This window comes from Coffea arabica, chromosome 3e (genome assembly GCF_036785885.1).
Source record: "Coffea arabica cultivar ET-39 chromosome 3e, Coffea Arabica ET-39 HiFi, whole genome shotgun sequence".
Classification (NCBI taxonomy): Eukaryota; Viridiplantae; Streptophyta; class Magnoliopsida; order Gentianales; family Rubiaceae; genus Coffea; species Coffea arabica.
This window is the reverse complement of record NC_092315.1, coordinates 6217586-6235508: the sequence shown is the minus strand read 5'-3', so window position 1 is coordinate 6235508 and position 17923 is coordinate 6217586. Positions and strand designations below refer to the sequence as shown.

At 35.9% G+C, this 17923-nt stretch overlaps 3 protein-coding genes across 7 annotated transcripts; 1 reads left to right on the top strand and 2 right to left on the bottom strand.

Annotated features, from left to right (window-relative positions):
• The first annotated feature begins 907 nt into the window (after positions 1-907).
• Positions 908-4568, top strand: LOC113736261 (PHD finger protein ING1). The gene is made up of 7 exons (XM_027263150.2): positions 908-1062; positions 1185-1256; positions 1979-2166; positions 2932-2995; positions 3129-3225; positions 4027-4216; positions 4312-4568. Exons 1-7 carry the CDS (start codon positions 1035-1037, stop codon positions 4423-4425), a joined length of 753 nt encoding a protein of 250 aa, XP_027118951.2. The 5' UTR covers positions 908-1034; the 3' UTR covers positions 4426-4568.
• Positions 4569-4950: 382 nt separating this feature from the next.
• LOC113736260 (chaperonin CPN60-2, mitochondrial) lies at positions 4951-10221 on the bottom strand. Its single transcript, XM_027263149.2, has 17 exons — positions 10038-10221; positions 9885-9909; positions 9650-9781; positions 8776-8935; positions 8462-8637; positions 7953-8048; positions 7288-7392; positions 7084-7170; positions 6889-6978; positions 6726-6806; positions 6577-6645; positions 6361-6438; positions 6153-6248; positions 5826-6029; positions 5594-5699; positions 5418-5496; positions 4951-5309 (listed from the first exon to the last, which is right to left on the bottom strand). The coding sequence occupies exons 1-17, from the start codon at positions 10073-10075 to the stop codon at positions 5204-5206; spliced, it is 1728 nt and encodes a 575-aa protein (XP_027118950.1). The 5' UTR covers positions 10076-10221; the 3' UTR covers positions 4951-5203.
• A 3779-nt stretch (positions 10222-14000) lies between these two features.
• On the bottom strand, positions 14001-17404 carry LOC113737968 (uncharacterized). Of its 5 annotated transcripts, none has more exons than XR_011842431.1 (4): positions 16705-17404; positions 15096-15200; positions 14838-14964; positions 14001-14470 (listed from the first exon to the last, which is right to left on the bottom strand). XR_011842431.1 is itself a non-coding variant. In XM_027265100.2 (4 exons), the coding sequence occupies exons 1-4, from the start codon at positions 17101-17103 to the stop codon at positions 14411-14413; spliced, it is 621 nt and encodes a 206-aa protein (XP_027120901.2). In that variant the 5' UTR covers positions 17104-17404; the 3' UTR covers positions 14001-14410. The 5 variants fall into 5 exon arrangements, 4 of the variants coding, with proteins under 4 accessions (XP_027120901.2, XP_071940690.1, XP_071940688.1 ...); XM_027265100.2 differs by having other exon boundaries at positions 14838-14894; XM_072084589.1 differs by having other exon boundaries at positions 14838-14907; positions 16705-17402.
• Between the last annotated feature and the right edge of the window lie 519 nt (positions 17405-17923).

The window sequence follows — 17923 nt, the reverse complement described above, 5'->3', positions numbered from 1 at the left end:
GTAAAATAATTAAAAGTGTAAAATTTCAAATGAGATTTTAATCATTCCCGATCTCTCTGCCGGTTAAAAAGAATTCAATTGATGATACTACAATACCTTTAGGGCAAAAAAAAAAAAAAAAGTAAGAGTAGCATTCTTTGAGATAGACATTATAAGTGAAATTCGACAATAATCTAATCTTGTGACTCTTTCTTGTTTGCTGTCGGTTTAAGGTCAACATCTAGATTAATTTCATACATGTCCTAGGTTTCCATTTAGGCATTCAAGACTCATCAATATTGGTTGGTGCAAAGATCAGCTCTTTCCAACATTTGACAAGATAAAAAAAATATTGCATAAAACGTCAAGAACATTTGAACAGCAAACATGACCCTTAGGTATCCAAATACAATTTTAAAAAACCATTATCATAGCACAATCTCATAATACAGCCATTAAGACAATAATGCATTACATAAATTTCGTCCAATGTGCCCAACAAACTATCCTAATGGACTAAAAATATAACAAGAGAGCATCTAACACCATATTAAATGAGTTAATTATATATCAGCTGTTTAACGGTTGAAATAATAAACTAGATATGGATAGACATATCCGATGATACAGAAATATAACATGGTCAATTTGTGGTATAAGAAACCGATCAAAGTGGGGATGATGGGCTTATTTTATTTGCCTTTTGAACTGACAAAAAATCCAACGTTTCAAATTAGTCTAGTCTTGGAAATTTAGGATGGCCATGGTTTAAAAAGTATACTTTTGAAAATTTGGGGCTTTCTTGCAATTCTAAGATTTCAAAAAATACCGCCAATGTAACGAAATCATGGCATTCTCGTAATACCAGAAAATGAAAGCCTAGTTTTGTAAATTCAAGTAACTCCATTATCCCCAATCCTATAATTAGGGCTCAAATCCTAATCCTTCGCGGCTCCAAGCATCAGGAATTTTTTACAAATACGTGAATTATTGCGCTAAATTGCCAACCCAGACCCAGGAATACCCGGAAATTCCTTAATTATCTATACAATTAGATGTCTTTCATAGATGATTTTCAAGCTAGTATGCCCTTCAACAGCGCCGTTGATTTTACTTCACTAAAATTCTCTTCTTTATAATTGTCTGGGGGTTTTGTTAAGGGTTATTTTATTTATTTTACTAATATTATTATTTGGATTTAACAGATTTAGAGGTGCTGCCGAATATTTTACAGAAGAAGTATGCATTGTTGCGGGATTTGGATAAAAGTTTACATGGTAAAATATTTTCTTATCCATTTTCATTTTTAATCTGTTTTCTTGATTCTTTTAATTTTCTGTTATGAAGTTGATAATAAGTATTATGTTAAAGGGAAATGGAACAAATTTAAAATAAAGAAAATTAATGAGTTTGAATTCTTGAAATAGCCAGCTTTATTGTTGGGGTATTTTTATTTTTTTTTGGTTAATTATTTCTTTCCTTTTTTTTTTTGGAGTGCATGAGTGCATGAGCTGTAAGTTGTCCTCAAATTGCATCAACATGATGATAGTGATGTACATTATAAATTGTTGGAAATTTTAGCAGGAAAGGGTTGAGAAGGAGCTTAATGTGGAAAGGGGATTGGAGATGGTGAAACCAAAAACCTCAGTGTCCAAGATGAGAAATAAAGACCCTTAACCACATAGCTCTTTGGTTTGGGAAAACAGGATTGAATGCTCTGTTGTGCAATGTTCCTAACAAATAGCTTTTGTATACCAGCGTAGGTGTCTGCCTGTCTGTGCGCGTGTTTTGCTTCTTCTCTGCATAGCTACACTTCTTTTGTATGTGTTTGTTTGTGTGTGTTCCTGAACCAAGGGTTCTAAACATCAAAGAATGATAGCTTTCGGTAACATCCTTATTTCTACTTAGCATTATTCTGACGATATCACTATCAAGTCATTTCTGTTTTTAGTTTGCTATGTAGTAATTAGGTTATTTTTTCCAACTTGAATATGAACAGAAATCCAAAGACAGAATGAGCAGCGTTGCGGACAGGAAATCGAGGATATGAAGAATCGTATTAAGGATGGTGGTGTTACGCCCGATTCTTCATTTATGAAATTTTCAGATGAGGCGCTTGATGAGCAAAAGCATGCCATCAGGATTGCTGATGAGAAAATTGCATTAGCTCTGCAGGCATATGACTTGGTAGTGAAACTGAAGTTCTGTCACTCCTTATTTTAGTTTGGTTTTGCATAACTATTTTTCTTGTTGCTTTTAGTTTAACTGGAAATTCTATGAGAATCATTGAAGGAGTTCTGTATTAATGTATGATGAAAAAATTGCTGGGGAAAAAGAAAATTTTGTTCAAATGATTGAGGCAACAAACTAATGTAGGGTAAAGATCACATTAGATGGGTCTCCTGAATTTTAGATGAGGTATGAAGGAGTTGTGTGAGGTGGAGTGGGGAGTTAAGTGATTGGGTTTAAAAGCATCTCCATAAACATACTAGGAGAATCTTACAGAATGTGGAGAGGATAAAGAGAGAAAAATAACAGCATGAGCGAAAGAAAAGCCATTACTTTCTGATTTTAGTATGAAAACACAGACTAGGGCAGAATTGTGTAGTATGAACTTTCTTGCTCATCATATGACTTATTTTCTTCTATAGGATTCTGCTTGCTTTTGTTGTAAGTTTTCTTTTTTTTTTTTTTGGGTAGTTTGTTGCAGGATGATAATGCTACCTACCTGTGTCTGCATTGTGCCTATTTTGCACAAAACTTCAGTTTAAAGGAAGGAACCTTGTGGTTTAGTTAATTTTGTGCGCACAATGCCTATGATAGCTGTGGTTTGTTTCTTGTTTTATCTAGATGGGGTTTGATTTTCTTTGTCATATTCTTTTAACTGGTGCTGGAGTGGACTATTCTGTCCCTGATTTGAAAAGTTCTATGTATGGTGTGATTTTTTGACAGGTAGATGCCCATATTCAACAGCTTGACCAATACTTGAAAAAACTCGATGAAGAGATTCGTCGCGGTAATGCCTTTTGCTATCTTTTTCCTCTGTCCCTGTTTAAGAGTTGTGGTTAATCATTGCTTTTCTTTCTATATGGAGTATGTCCATTCCATCTTCTTGTTTTTTACATCATTCTCATTTTGACTTGTTGCAGAAGGAGATACTGTGGCTTCAACTGGATCTGCTGCTCCAGCTGTTGATAACAATGTGAAATCTGGAAAAGCTGGTGAAAGTAGTAGAGGGCGTAAAAAGTAACTTTCTCTTCTCATGAGCGGCCACCACTTTCTTTATTCTTTTTCTGGAACCACTGTCTGAACCATACTATGTGCTAGGTTTAGCATGAAGACCAACAGTCTGTTAACATCAAAGTTTCATTTTGGCACTCTGCAATTTTTTTTGCCTGTAAAGAATATGACATTTAAAATAGGATGTCTAAAAGCTAGTTTATATCATATTTGACTTTCTACTTGGTTCTTTCCTCCCTTTTTTTATATAATGGGTTAGAGGGATCTTATTGTCATGTTGTACGTGATTAGAGAGGGTAATCTGCAGGTAAATATAAGACTGGGAATTTAATTATAGTCTGAAAATTCAGATGACATGAGAGATCCTTCACCAAGAGAGTGTCCTCCTGCTGCTCTGTCTAGATGCACATAAGGTGTTAACTGTCTCTTAGTTAAGGACATTAGAGTTACATTGAATTACAAGCAATAGATTACACATTAGAGTCAAAATGGCAGGCCTTGAATTTGTAGGTAGACAATATAACAGACACTAATAGCTTCTGTATGGATTGATACGATAAAGTAGCATGCTGGGCTTGGGAAGGAAAACATAGGAACGTGTTTTTGCCATCATATTGATGATTCAAAATGCTTCGTACTCTGGATGGCATCAGGAGAAAAAACCTGGAATGCTCTTAATCACAATTTTTCAGTTAATTAGACATTTGGTTCTCTCTGTGTGGATTAAAAAGCATTCCTTTAGTTATTCATGTTGTGCTTGCTCACTGAAAATTGTGACATTTGATGCGGCGGCATTTATATCTGCAGGACCCGCCTTGCTACTGCAACAGCAGCCGCTGCCGCTGCTGCGGCGGCAGCAGCTGCAGCTGCAGCCACAACAACATCAACAAATCCTACTGGTGTGGAGTTGGATCTACCAGTAGATCCCAATGAACCAACATATTGCATCTGCAACCAAGTTAGCTATGGAGAAATGGTTGCATGCGATAACCCTGGTGTACGTACTTGTGCCCCTTTAGCTTTTGATTTCTTTTCCTTATTTCATTTATCTCGGTTTGGATTTTGTTCTCATGGATATGCATCTTCAAACAGTGCAAGATAGAATGGTTCCATTATGGCTGCGTTGGTCTCATAGAGCCGCCCAAAGGGAATTGGTACTGTCCAGATTGTGTTGGAACACAAAGGCGTCGCAAAGGCAAATCATAGAGTTTGATATAATGCCTCAGGCTGTATTCAACTCTCTCTCTCTCTCTCTCTCTCTCTCTCTTCTTGCTTTTAGTAATGTTGTATCATTGCATATGCGTCCATGTGACTGAATATTGTGAGGAAATTCTTCTATTTCTTGGCCAGTTTATTGTTTGGCGATAAATGCTAATATTTGCAAGTGTGGGAAAAGCTGAATAACTAGGAAAGAATTTGGAAGAAAGATTCATTTTTTCTTACATTTGCATCTTGTTTTTGGAGAAAATGTCAACCAATAATGTTTTGAGAGAAGTTGCTTATTACAGGAAAGTAACTGTTCTTGTTTCTGTTTTAGTTTACGGTAATGCATTTTGGCTTGACAAAAAAAGTAACAAGTCGTCCAAGCTATGATAGTAATTCAATTTTATAGAGCTATGCTATGATACGGTAATCCAAGCTTTGCCCCTTCCCTGGGGGGAAATTTTTCCATTATCAGTTTATAAACAAGGTTTTCCTTTTTTTTTTTTTTGGACAAAGTGCATAACCTGCTTGAAGAATAGTCAATGTCCAATAAATTGACAGTAGCCAACATATAATCCAACTAAAGGAGAACTCATTTCCTCAAAATCAAGAATGGCAATCCCGTACTGAGATAAAGCAACTACCAATTCTCCCAGTTCCTAGAAGTAATGACTCTTCACTATGATTACAGGGGATGCGTTTGGTCCTACACAGTTTCGAATGGCAAGAACTCCTAAAACTTATTTCAGTGTAAGTCAGCCATTTAGGATAAGTCCAGCGATCAGTAGTCCATATCACCCATGCCACCACCCATGGCAGGAGCTGCTTTCTCTTCCTTGGGGAGCTCGACTACCACGGCCTCAGTTGTAGTCAGTAGAGAAGAAACACTGCATATGCCAAAACAAGCAGGCAGATCAGTCTTAAGGCAGCAAACACAACCAAAATTGGAACCTTGATTATGTTATCGGCAAAAAGGGAGTGGTTGACTCAGTTACCTTGCGGCATCAACCAAAGCTGTTCTTAATACTTTCAGTGGATCAATAATTCCTGCTTTTACCATATCTACATATTCACCTGAGGTATACCAGAAACACCAGAAATTGAGTTTATGGGATTAGAAGAAAGCAGAACATCATGTTGTTTGACAATATATGACAATCTAGATTAGGACCTTTAGCAGCATCATATCCGAGATCAGGGTTATCTTGCTCCAACAACTTGCCGACAACAACAGCACCCTCTACTCCAGCATTGGAGGCAATCGTATGTACTGGGGTCTGCATCAAGAGGTTCCATGTGTATAGATTAGCAGATGGGATACATTCAGGAATAAGAAGACAGAAACAAACAAAGAGATTCAAGGCTTTAGCCACATGCAAATAAATTTAGTAGTAGTTCCAAACCTTCAATGCATTCTGAATAATCTGAACACCAATCTTCTGATCAAAGTTGGCTGTTTGCAGTTTTTCCAACTCTTTAGAAGCATAGAGAAGAGCTACGCCACCACCTGGTAGAATTCCTTCTTCCACAGCAGCCTTGGTGGCATTTAGAGCATCTGTAACTCTGTCTTTCTTTTCACCAACTTCAGCTTCACTAGCCCCTCCAATCTGCAATAAATTAAAGCTCACTCCTGTCAAACTTGAAGTGGGAGGCAAATGACATGAATCAAGCTAGCTCGACCAATCATAGTCATCACTCTAGGATAGCCAAAAAGGAAAACAACTGCACACCTTCAAAACTGCCACACCACCAGAAAGCTTAGCCAGCCTCTCTTGCAGCTTCTCCTTGTCATAGTCAGATGTACTCAACTCGATACCAGATCGAATCTGATACATGCAGGACAGGGATTGAGTAAATTTAGCTGAAGCATATAAAGAGTTGAAAAGTGCTGAATAACAAAATGAGAACAGTAAATATGCAAATAGAGGTAATTCAAACCTGTTCGCATCTTTCCTCTATTGCCTTCTTGTCTCCAGCACCATCAAGGATCACAGTGTCATCCTTGGATACAGTGACCTGAAAGCAAAATCAATTCAGATTCACCATTATTCAACATAAAAGTGAGAATCATCTATGTTATTAACAGAAAATAAGAGTTCATCATGTGTTAACTTTTACTGAAAGGAAAACTTGACACATAGTTGGGCAACTTACCTTTTTACATGAGCCTAACATGTCCAATTCAACATTGTCAATGTTCAATCCAAGCTCTTCAGTTATCACCTACAATTACGCATGAATCAACTTGTAAACATCATTCTGACACATCAAATTCATAAAAGCTCATAGAAATGTGGTCTTACTTGGCCACCGGTTAGAGCCGCAAGATCCTGCAGACTGGCCTTTCTATTTTCACCAAACCCAGGAGCTTTTATTGCACAAACCTGTGTTATCCATCTGTTATGAAACCAATCTACAAGTCTAAAAGGAAAAGGAGAATTCAGAGTCTGATGAGTAGAGAAAAACCTTGATTCCAGCACGAAGCTTGTTGAGAATCAGAGTAGCAAGGGCTTCACTATCCACATCTTCAGAAACAATCAGAAGGGGTCTTTGTCTCTGAAGGAATAGGACAAAACAAGGTCAATACTTTCAATACAAATTCTCAGGGCTAGGATATTCTAAAAGGTGAATATCAGTGAACAATAAGGCAAATGATAGTACCTTTAGAGCCAATTCTAACACCTTTACAACAGCATTAATGCTTGATATTTTCTTCTCATGGATCAGAATCAGGGGGTCATCCAACTCCTGCAGTAAGTCAATAACAGTTACAAGTATTCATTTTTCATGCAATAATAGGTCTTACAAAGCAAACAGATCATGTGAACCCAAGAAGAAGAAGGATATTAGGGGAAAAAAACTTACACATTTCTGGGTCTTCGTATTTGTAATGAAATATGGTGATATGTAGCCCCTCTCTAACTTCATTCCTTCAACAACTTCAAGCTCATTAAAGAGTGTTTTTCCATCCTAAAGAGGAGAAAAGAAGTTTAATAGATTTGTTTAGGAGATTTCAGGTACCTACCAACCATTACTCAAAATAGTGATTTAAGCAAAAGATAGATGAGACATATTGCATGCATATTGAGAAAATATATAACAACACATACAATAAATGTACCATACGGATAACATCACTAATAGTATTTTTCTACATGTACTAAACTAAAGATCACTCTTTCAGTACTCCACCTTTAACTTTAAGAACTGCAATATTTTTTACCATTTAAAGCTCTCCGTGCACACAATGTTTGCTGGATTTATACCCACCTAATGCTACTTGACAATCCGAATGTGACAAATGAAAATGGTAACATCACTGAATTTCATTTTAGAACATTAGCATATTCTCTGTATATGAAAATCGAACATAAAGCATCCACATCTTCAGAATGAAGGTTGACGCTGTTAATAAATCAGGAAGCTCGTGTTATTCAATTGAAAACTTGAGATAAAGACCATTGTGACCCTTTTTTGCAACCACAACCAACAATGTCAAGAGACCCTTGCACAAGACATAGAATACTTACTTGAATAGTGATAACTCCCTCCTTGCCTACTTTCTCCATTGCCTTAGCAATCAACTCACCAATTTCTCTTTCTCCATTTGAAGAGATTGTCCCTACCTATTTAGATATAAATTGCAAGAAGATCAGTGTACTTGCAAGGGAAAAGTATAGGAGACAAACACTTCTCCACATCCAGGCATTGTGATTTGTTCCCCATCACCTTCAATTCTCTCTTTTGTTTTCGAGGAGTTGGGGTGGCGGGTGAGGGGAAGAGATAGGCAAGGTATAGGCGAATTATCCTAGTACTTTGATGATATGGGCAAGTGATTCCAGGCCCTAACTAGCAATGACAATTGGAGTTTAAATCCCAAACTCCCAATAGGAGGACAGATGGCGCACGAGCTTAGCATCGAAAACACTTCTGCATCACGGATGAGAGAATCTCACCAGGGCATTGTAGTAAAAAGCCCTTGCAGAAGCAGAGTCCAATTTTATAACATTACTCTAGCATCCCAAGCTAGCAAACAAACCTGTGCTATTTCTTCTGATGTGCTTATCATCCTTGCCCTGCTCTTTAACGTTGTTACTACATCATCTACAGCCATGTTGATTCCACGCCTAAGGTCCATTGCATTCATACCAGCTGCAACAGACTTGCAACCCTCCGCAAATATTGCACGGGTGAGAACTGTAGCACAAGTAGTTCCTACAAACACATAATGGAAGTGCTCAATTCACTTTCATGGAAAATACACAATAAATTAACTGAACAGATTCCATAACGAAACAGCAAGAGTTTTATAAACTCCTCCCTTAACAAGATAACAGAAAGTAATCAGCTCACCATCACCAGCAGCATCATTAGTTGCATTTGCAACTTGCTTAACTAGGCTTGCACCTATGTTCTTGACTTTGTCCTTGAATTCAATACTTTTTGCTACCGTTACACCATCTTTTGTTACTTTGGGAGCACCCCAACTTTGTTCAATAACCACATTACGGCCCTGTACAAAAGACAGTGACAAGAAGGCAATTATCACCAACTCTGCCAATCTTCTGACATTCAAACAATCAACCAGATAAACAATTGAACCACAATACAACAAGGTAAAAGCAACAACTTCTTCCTATTCATTCTGCTTCTCTCCTTTCCATCGATCCTAATTCATCTTTTCCTACATTCTTTTCCTATATTTTAGTGATGGGCAAGTGATAGATGAAACGGCCAGAAGGAAAATGGCAGTAAGCATATTACTCTGGTCAGTCATAGGCAGCAGCAATAATTAAAAGGACTGCCCTAAGCTCATAGGTGGAATAATAAACTATCACATCACACGTGCACCTTTGCAATTATAGCGCGCAATCAAACTTTTACCAGAACAAGTCAAAGTAAACAAAGAACAAAGCACATACAATTATATCAGTCCCAGTGTTTATGATGGATAATAAAATCTTTAAAAGATGAATCTAAAATCACACTAACTTACGTGTAAATTTCGCTCAAGAGCTTTATAACCAAATCATTGATGTGCACGTCTTCACAATTGAACTCAAACAGGAAAGTGAAACAAATTCCAGACAAGCAATTTGAAATTCAAAACCAAATCAATGTTAAGAGCTCCATACACTCAGCTTTAAAAATCCATAAACCCATCAATAATGCAATAGAAAACAATGCTAACCACAAAGATTGATCAAAACAGAAAACAAAATGTCACCTTTGGACCCATAGTAACTTTGACAGCCTCAGCAAGATCCTCGACGCCCTTTAGCATCAAAGCCCTGGCGTCTACTCCAAATCTAATATCTTTTGCCGCATAATTTCTGCTCCATCCCAATCGACTAGAAATCTGCACCAACCCAATTCCACAAATTGATCAAAAACACCAATAAAACAATAAGAAGGCACCAGAAAAATCAGTCCTTCAAAATTTCTAACTCAAAATAAATCACCTGTTGGCTGCTGTTTCTGGCAACCCTGCAAGAAAAGACAAATGGGTTTCTCATCAAACAATGATTGGACAATTGGGTTCAATAAAGTTGAGAAATTTAATAAAATTGAAGTGAATATTGCGACTTCTTTGAAGTTGAAAAAGGATAAAGTACCTGGCTTTGGAGGCAAGATTTGCTGCAAACCGATACATGATTAATTGCGAAGACTAATTGGGACTTGGGAGAGCGAAGAACGTTTGTGTGTGAGGGAGAAAGTTAGCGAGTGTATGTACCTGTAATGGAGTAGGGGAAGGAGAAGAATACAGGAGAAGTGGTGGTAATTTTAAAGAAGGGAAGAGAAGGGTCTAGAAGGAGGAACTTCTAGGGTTTTAGGGTTTAATGAAGAATTATATAAACCTTCTACCAAAGGGTTTAAGGGTCAAAACAAGTCTTTACATTGCAGGCCAAATAAGTAAGACAAAGGAAAGAAATTAGTAGTGGTAATTTTTAATTTTTAACTTTTTTGCTCTTTTCAACTCTAGTCCTTGTCACAAATATTTATAATTTACTCTTTTTTTTTTTGTTTAACTCTATTTCCTTATTTTTTATTTTATTAGTTTGCAGCTTTGAACCCCTCAAATTTTGGCTACTCCTCAATTCACAAGGATTTTTCTTTTTTTTTTTTGAAATTTTAGTTTAAAAAATGACTCTTAACTGTAACCTGAATATTTGAATGAATTTTCAAGTGCCCGATTTTACATAAAATAGTTGAAGTTTCAGAAGACTGTGCTATGAAAAAAATGAATGGTAAATTTTGTGTTCTGATAACTAAGTGCAAATTGTAATGGCTTATTGGTACTTGGGCTGGAAATTGATTGAATATCTAAAAAGGATGAGTGGTTGAATTTTCTTGATCACCTAAGGAGGGCATAATTATAAAAAAAAAAAAAAAAAAGAGGTAAGAAAGGAGGGCATAATTAAAAGTTTAATTTGGAAAGATGAGTGTGATTTTTTCCAAAATTGGCAAGAAAGGTGAAATGCATTATATCAAATTACCTCATAACGTTAATTAGAGAATAAGGTTAGAAAATGAAATTCAAGAAGGTTTATAAGCCTTTCAGAAAAAAAAAAAAAAAAAGTGCATAAGCACTATATTTCATTTCATATAGTGAAACGAGGAATAATATAAATTATTTGTTGTAGTAAAAAGGTACACCATTTATAATTTGATAAGATTTCTTAGAAGTAAAGGCCATAGTTGAAGTTTCTAAATTACACTGATAAAAACTTTGCACAATCATGTCTTCACTAATCTTGATACCTTACCATTTTCTCCTTGGCAAAGAAAGATTTGTAATCTTGAAAAGAGATAATTAACAACCAAGTTGGACCAAAACAAATACAAATGCTTCTGCATCTTTTACTTAAGAAAATTGACTAAACCATAGAGGAAGTTAAATAAATCTGCCAAAGGTTCTTTAGGAGGTTTTTTATGATAAGCTCCCTTTTTTTAACCTTTTTATGTAGTCATTGTAGTGGAAATTTGTTGCTTTGGTGCAGGTTAAATCTTAAAAATCAGCAAAAGGAGTGCATATCAATTTCACACGAAGGGTTCAATTCTCATTGCGCTATGTAACTGATAAACATGTGTTTCATATATAGAACCCAAACTCTATTTTGAAGTATAGAAGATGCCATATAGTAGATTGGTTTTTCATTTTCTTTACAAATGATAAGACATTTGAAGGGTGAATTTCTCGGGTTTCTTACTAGAAAACTTTTTTGTTCTTGATATTGCTATTTCCTACCTTTTATTGTACTCCAGTTCTCATTGGTGAAACTAGTTAGATGCATGCGGTTAACCTGCACGATATACTTTCAAAAATACAAGAAATGGCTTAAATCAACTTTAAAAAAGTAGTTGTCTAGATAACTTTTGGCACAATGCTTAGATGTTAAAAAATTCTTTGTTTAAAGAAAAGCATTTAGCATGATGTTAAGTATGAAATAAACGTCAGCTATATGAACACCATAACTGTCTATTGCATTATTTAACTTTGCATAGTAACCATGTTAATTCAAATCTAAAACACATGCAACAATTAATTACCTGTAAAATTCATATATCCTCCTTTGAAGCCTTGCATGGCATTCTCTTTCTTTTGGTGGATATGACCGGTTGTTAGTAGTAAATAAACACGGCTTTAACACAGATTGAGAACTACAACAAGAACTGTTGGAGAGTTATACCAAACTTAGTGAATTTACTCATTTATGGATCTCTATTGTGATTGGTTTATTAATGATTTCCAATTAGTCCAATTAGCTATTAATAAGTTTATTTATCTCTATAATCCATCGAACCAGTGAAAATATTTCTATTAATTCTACAGATATAGTCCGCTTTATAAAAGAGTGAAATAATGAAGCAAGAAAATCAAACTTATATTTAGCATTTGGAAATGTGCATTAACCACCAAAAAAAATAAAAAAAAAATTAACCACCAATTCTCTACCATCCCTTTATCTAGGAGCAAAATGTTTTTGATGGCAACCTTTGCTCTTTGCAAACTCATTCTGCATCAGCCCGAAGAGTCCGTGGAATCCATTGTGGACTGCCTATGTTATTGGGTATAAGAAACATCTAATATGCCATTAGCACCGTAGAATTGAACTTTTGAAACTTAGCCATGAAAGATTAACTACCTACATTACTAGATATAAGTGTCTGTTCTCAATTGTCCCAAGAAGCAGCAAATGATGTGCTGTTGAATTATGGTTTTAAAAGCAATTGAGAACGTGTGCAACTAAACTTAATAGGTTAGCTAGAAAATCATCATCCCATTTTAGCTAGGAAAGAACATCATTTTTTTTTTGCGTCTCACAAGATGAATCATACCATATTCAGAAGCCTTTGCTTCTTACTTTTCTTGGCAACTTTCAGTTTCCAGGCAGGCAAAGTGGTTGGTTTCTTCGGACGATATTATCTCTACGTGCACAATGGCCTGCCTGACGATTCTACCCCGTTAACAGTTCATTGTGCCTCAGGAAATGATGATATTGGATATCATAATCTTACTGTTAATCAGGATTTGACATGGAGTTTTCACATGAATTTCTTCAGGAATACTTTATACTTCTGCCATTTTTGGCGGGGCGCAAAATCTGCAATGTTTGATGTGTACAATGACACCTGGGCTTACTATTGTGGTCATTATCATCAATCTGACAAGTATTGCTATTGGCTAGTAAAAGAAGATGGTTTCTATTTTACGGGACAACAACATCACAACGTCCCCGGTCCTTTTGACAACCATCCAGCTATAGGCTGGAGCTGAATATATAATTTTTTTTGGTCTGGGAGCTAATAGCAGTACTCCTGCAATTATTAATGAGATTCGCTTCACTTTCTGATCATGTTGTGGGTACGATCATAAGAGTAAATGGGACTGCTACCGTATCATTTCCAGTAGAGAACAAGGCACTACTGGCCTCCTCAAATTGTGAGCTTGCTGAGGTAGTTTTTATGCAATGCGAAGTAGAGAGAAGGGTCACTATAAGGCTAGAAGATGTATTTTCTGTTCAGTTTGTAGTTATGGCGAATTGGCAATTGGTAAAGGTGTTTTTCTGTTTAGTTACATGTAAGTTTCTTTCCACTATATAGAGTTATATTGTCTAACAGAAACCTTTGGCTTCAAATGACTTGGTAGCTACCAGACACCATTCTTGATCATGGAGATGTTCAAGTACATTAATGTTAAAAGTAGTCTCTTCCTGATGGATTTTTTGTGATTGCATTTCCTGGGATATGCCCCTTGTAGTTTTGTATCTCATTTGGCTATCAATAAACTTCTTACCTATCCAAAAGGGAAAGAAGATGAAAAATAAAAAAAAAAGGCAATGCTTGTCACTGCAATTTTACGTAGTTCAAACTGCTGTTCTTTTGTCCTTGAACACAACCAATCAACATTTTTGTGTTGCCATTCTTTTTTTTTTTTTATCCCTTAGGCATTTAATGTCAAAAGATCAATCCAGATATGCCAGCCTGAACCTAAAGCATATGCTTTTTAAGGATACAGTTACAAGCTCCTAAAGAGTGCAAGAAATAAAAAAGAATAGACAAACACATAATAAGAATAGAAGTAAAAGCTCCTAAAGCTTTATGCCACATTTGAAACAAGACAAACACGTGCATAGATTAATCTACAAAGAACACACTCAAGAACAAAAACAAACTAACAGAAAAAACAAGGAAAAAGAGCAAACTATAATTAGAATTTCAAGATTCTACCACAACCTGTAAAACATATAGAATTGCGACTAGATAACAGCATAATAGGGGCCTGTGCCGTATTCCTTGTCGGGATCAGGCATACTGGAATAACGACACAGGCTGTTACTCATTTCCCAGCTCCAGTCCTGCTTCCTTGCAATATACATCCGTGGCCAACGACTTACCCTCACATAATGTTCTCTCACGTTCCCGTCAACCTGTAATCCAGTGACTATAGAATAACATGCCTCGTGACCGCCCCATACCTCATCACCTAGGTCTGTAGTTTGGCTTCCATCTTGATGGAAATAAAGGTGCATGGACTTTCTTGTCCCTTTCCAATAAGGATCAAGGTCCCGCCAGTATTGTGGAGCGGCATGAATACAGAAACCATATAGTTTTAATTGATCAGTGGATTAATATTATGAGGTGGTAGGTATATTGCACATTATAACTTTTAGAAATAAGAGAGAATCACGGCATCATATGTAACAGCAAGCAATGGGGACAACGGGAAAAGGGAGAAAGCAAATTTTTTTTCCACCTTCTTGTGTTTGAAAAATCAACACTTTACTCCCATGAAAGTTTTAGCCTAAAAGAGAAGTTTAAACATATAAAAAAATCATCCTAGTGCCAAGATCCAAAAGTACAAGTGCAAGTGAAGTCTACAAGAAATCCAGGACATCCCAGAACATACATACCTCAGTGAAACGGAACTCCCAGATATGATCGCACAAGTTATCCCTCATTATCCGGGTCTAACATTAGCAACTATGCATTAGCAGATGCATCAGGCACAGAAGAGATGATTATTCTCAGCACAGGTATCTATCAGACAAATTTATTTGTTGAAGATATATTTGCCATGCACAAGAGAGAGAGAAATAGTAAAAGCAAACAGCCACAAGAGAAAGAAAGAAGAAGAAAAGGAGATAATAGTCATATTTTTGGTTACTTACACGTTTGCCATCCAAAGTGGACAATGAGTAAGCAGCTAACTTTGACAATCCCCGGAATTTTGATATGCGAGATATGTGAGCTTTACCATGCCATAACTCCTCACACTACATCAGAAAAGAAACTTCAGCTTATTTCATTGAAAACCAAACCAACACCTATCTGTTTGATTCATTTCTTGTTATCAATTCATAGAACCAATATTTTTTCTGCTGCAAATATAATACAAAAGCATAGATTTAGTTAGAAACATAGCAAACTACAACTAGTTGCAGATGAAACAATGAGCATTTTCAAGAAAAGTCGAATGTGATGAATAATGTGCACAACAATTTGGGTCACTTGTATTCATTCTGTAAATGAATTTCCTCAGATAGTTTCAGACAGGCTTCTTGATTACAAAAAGGAAACTATACAATGGAAGAGAAATCTTTACCAAATTTCGACAGAACTAATTGTGCCGAATTTGCAACACATTCACTAAAAGCGGGGTTGTTTGGCTAATCTAGACATCATTAACCATTCCATCTAATTCCCCACTTTCCCATTTACCTGTTATAAGCCTAACAGAAAATGAGCATAACGGTGAAAATTCCCTAGAGATTTGCAGACTTCAAACAAGTAGAAGATACTAGTGTACCAAATCATTGTGTAGGCCAGTGCATGCTCCCTCCCCCCCCCCCCGGGTTTTTGGGATTCACTATCAGGATTTTGAACTCTTACTATTGCAAGCAGACTGTCCATATGGCATCCTGCATCTAGGAGGAAACAAGCATTAAGCCCATCGCTTGTCTACCTCAACTTTTTAATTTCTCTATCCAATCCTTCTTTTTATCCAACTAGAACTTAAACAAGCAGATCAAATGGAAATTAATAGAGTATTAGATAGTCCTCAACGGTTTTTAATAGAATGTTTAGAAGCAAAACTTCTTGAACTAAAATTAGATGCACTGCAGTGACATGCAGCCTCTCATAGGATGAATCAGGCTATATATCATCACAAATCACTGCCTGCAGCGCAAAACTAACAACCTAATATAGCTCTTATCGCATTCTTAATCATATGTACTAGCTGTTAACTACACTATTGCTTCACCTACTCCCTTGGGCTTAGTTGTATAGCTCTACTAAAGAACCCCGACCACGAATAAGGAGAATTACATACCCTCCAAATTATGTCACAACCTCCATCTCCACCCCTCTAAAGACACCAAAAAAGATTAATAACATCTTTCAATTCTTCCAAATTTATGTACGATTTTTACAATAGCTAGACTACTACATTTTAGAAACAATTAAAAACACCCATTTAAGGCTTTAACAATCAAAATTCCAATGAAAGTTCATTCCAAGAATACCAGCATCATCCTTAAGAATAATACAAAACAAACGCAAAATATTCAAAAAAATTAAAATTAAAATCAAGCTTTAAGTGCATGATCCCGGCACTAAGCAAAAGCATCGTTGCAAAAAGAATAATCTTTCATATTAGAACCAACCAACAGAAAAATCTTGTAAAATTTCAATAAATATCAAAACTTTATCAAAGTTATTGCATGACTCTTCACCAGAAAAAGATAACAAAAAGCTAAAAACAGAGAAAAATGAAACCTTGGGAGCCCAGAGTCTATCACTGCAAGCAACTCCATGCCATCTACAAGAGGCAAGGAGAGATAGTACCACGCTGCGTGCGTCAAGGTAGCCGAATATCATAAGCATGATATCATAGCCAAGTACAACCAAAGGGTCCTGCTTCTTCACTGATTCAATTGGCAAATCATGACCCTTTTCAACTGTGAATTTATCTTCTTCTTCTTTATCCAATTTCTTCCTTCTTTTTCTCTTCTTCACTCTGCTTTCTACAATATCAATGTATCCACCATCACATAGATTGTCCCCAATACAAGGAAATCTTGATGACCAATCTCCATTTTCTTCAATTTTAGTCTTTTTCTGGTGATTTTTTATCAATATTTGGCCATCTTCCTCAGCCATTTTTGTGAAGGCCATTCAAGAGGAACAAAGGATGAAATCAAACGGTGGAAATTGGAAAGGTATACACGAGTGGAGTGAGACAGTTGAACAGAGGACCGATTCATCAGCTGAAGATGAGAACAAGAAAAATGGGACTCGGGTAACGTCAGATTTAGAGAAATTGCAATTTCTAGGTGTACTTGGACATATTGTTGTGTGACCTCTAAATTTAGGTATATTTGTCTGATCAACCATCCCTACTAATTGAATCACCTCATTCGGATTAATAGACCGATGAATGTTCACTTTTGTTTGTATTACACTTACTTCACCTTGTACAATTTGGAAGACGAGAAGAATCATGCATGCAGGCATAGGAAAAAGATATATTGTTACTAATTTGTATCTGTTTTTTTGTTAATTTGTATGTCGTCAAGATTTATAATGAGACAATTAGACTTGATAATTTAATTTTTGATTAATTAGTTTTGTTAAATGATGTAAACATACAAATGAAAATGAAACTATAATTATTTATTCAATAAATTTATATTTTTTGCAGTGTATGAGATTTTAGAAAAATCTAATAATACATTTTTTTAGACAGTATAAACTTAACCTTTAAATATTAAATAATTAAAGGAACAACACCACATTGATTTCTCAACTACAGAATGTCAAAAAATGCATCTATTGATGCTATAACAATTTTGAAGTATATTATTAACCTTTTGCGCACTGTCATGAATTAAACGGTGATAGTGTATATACTATCAGTATATATAGGATTTACTCTTCTACTTTTCTATCAAATTGTTTTGATAAATGTTAGTAGGCAAGATATAGCGCTAGTGTA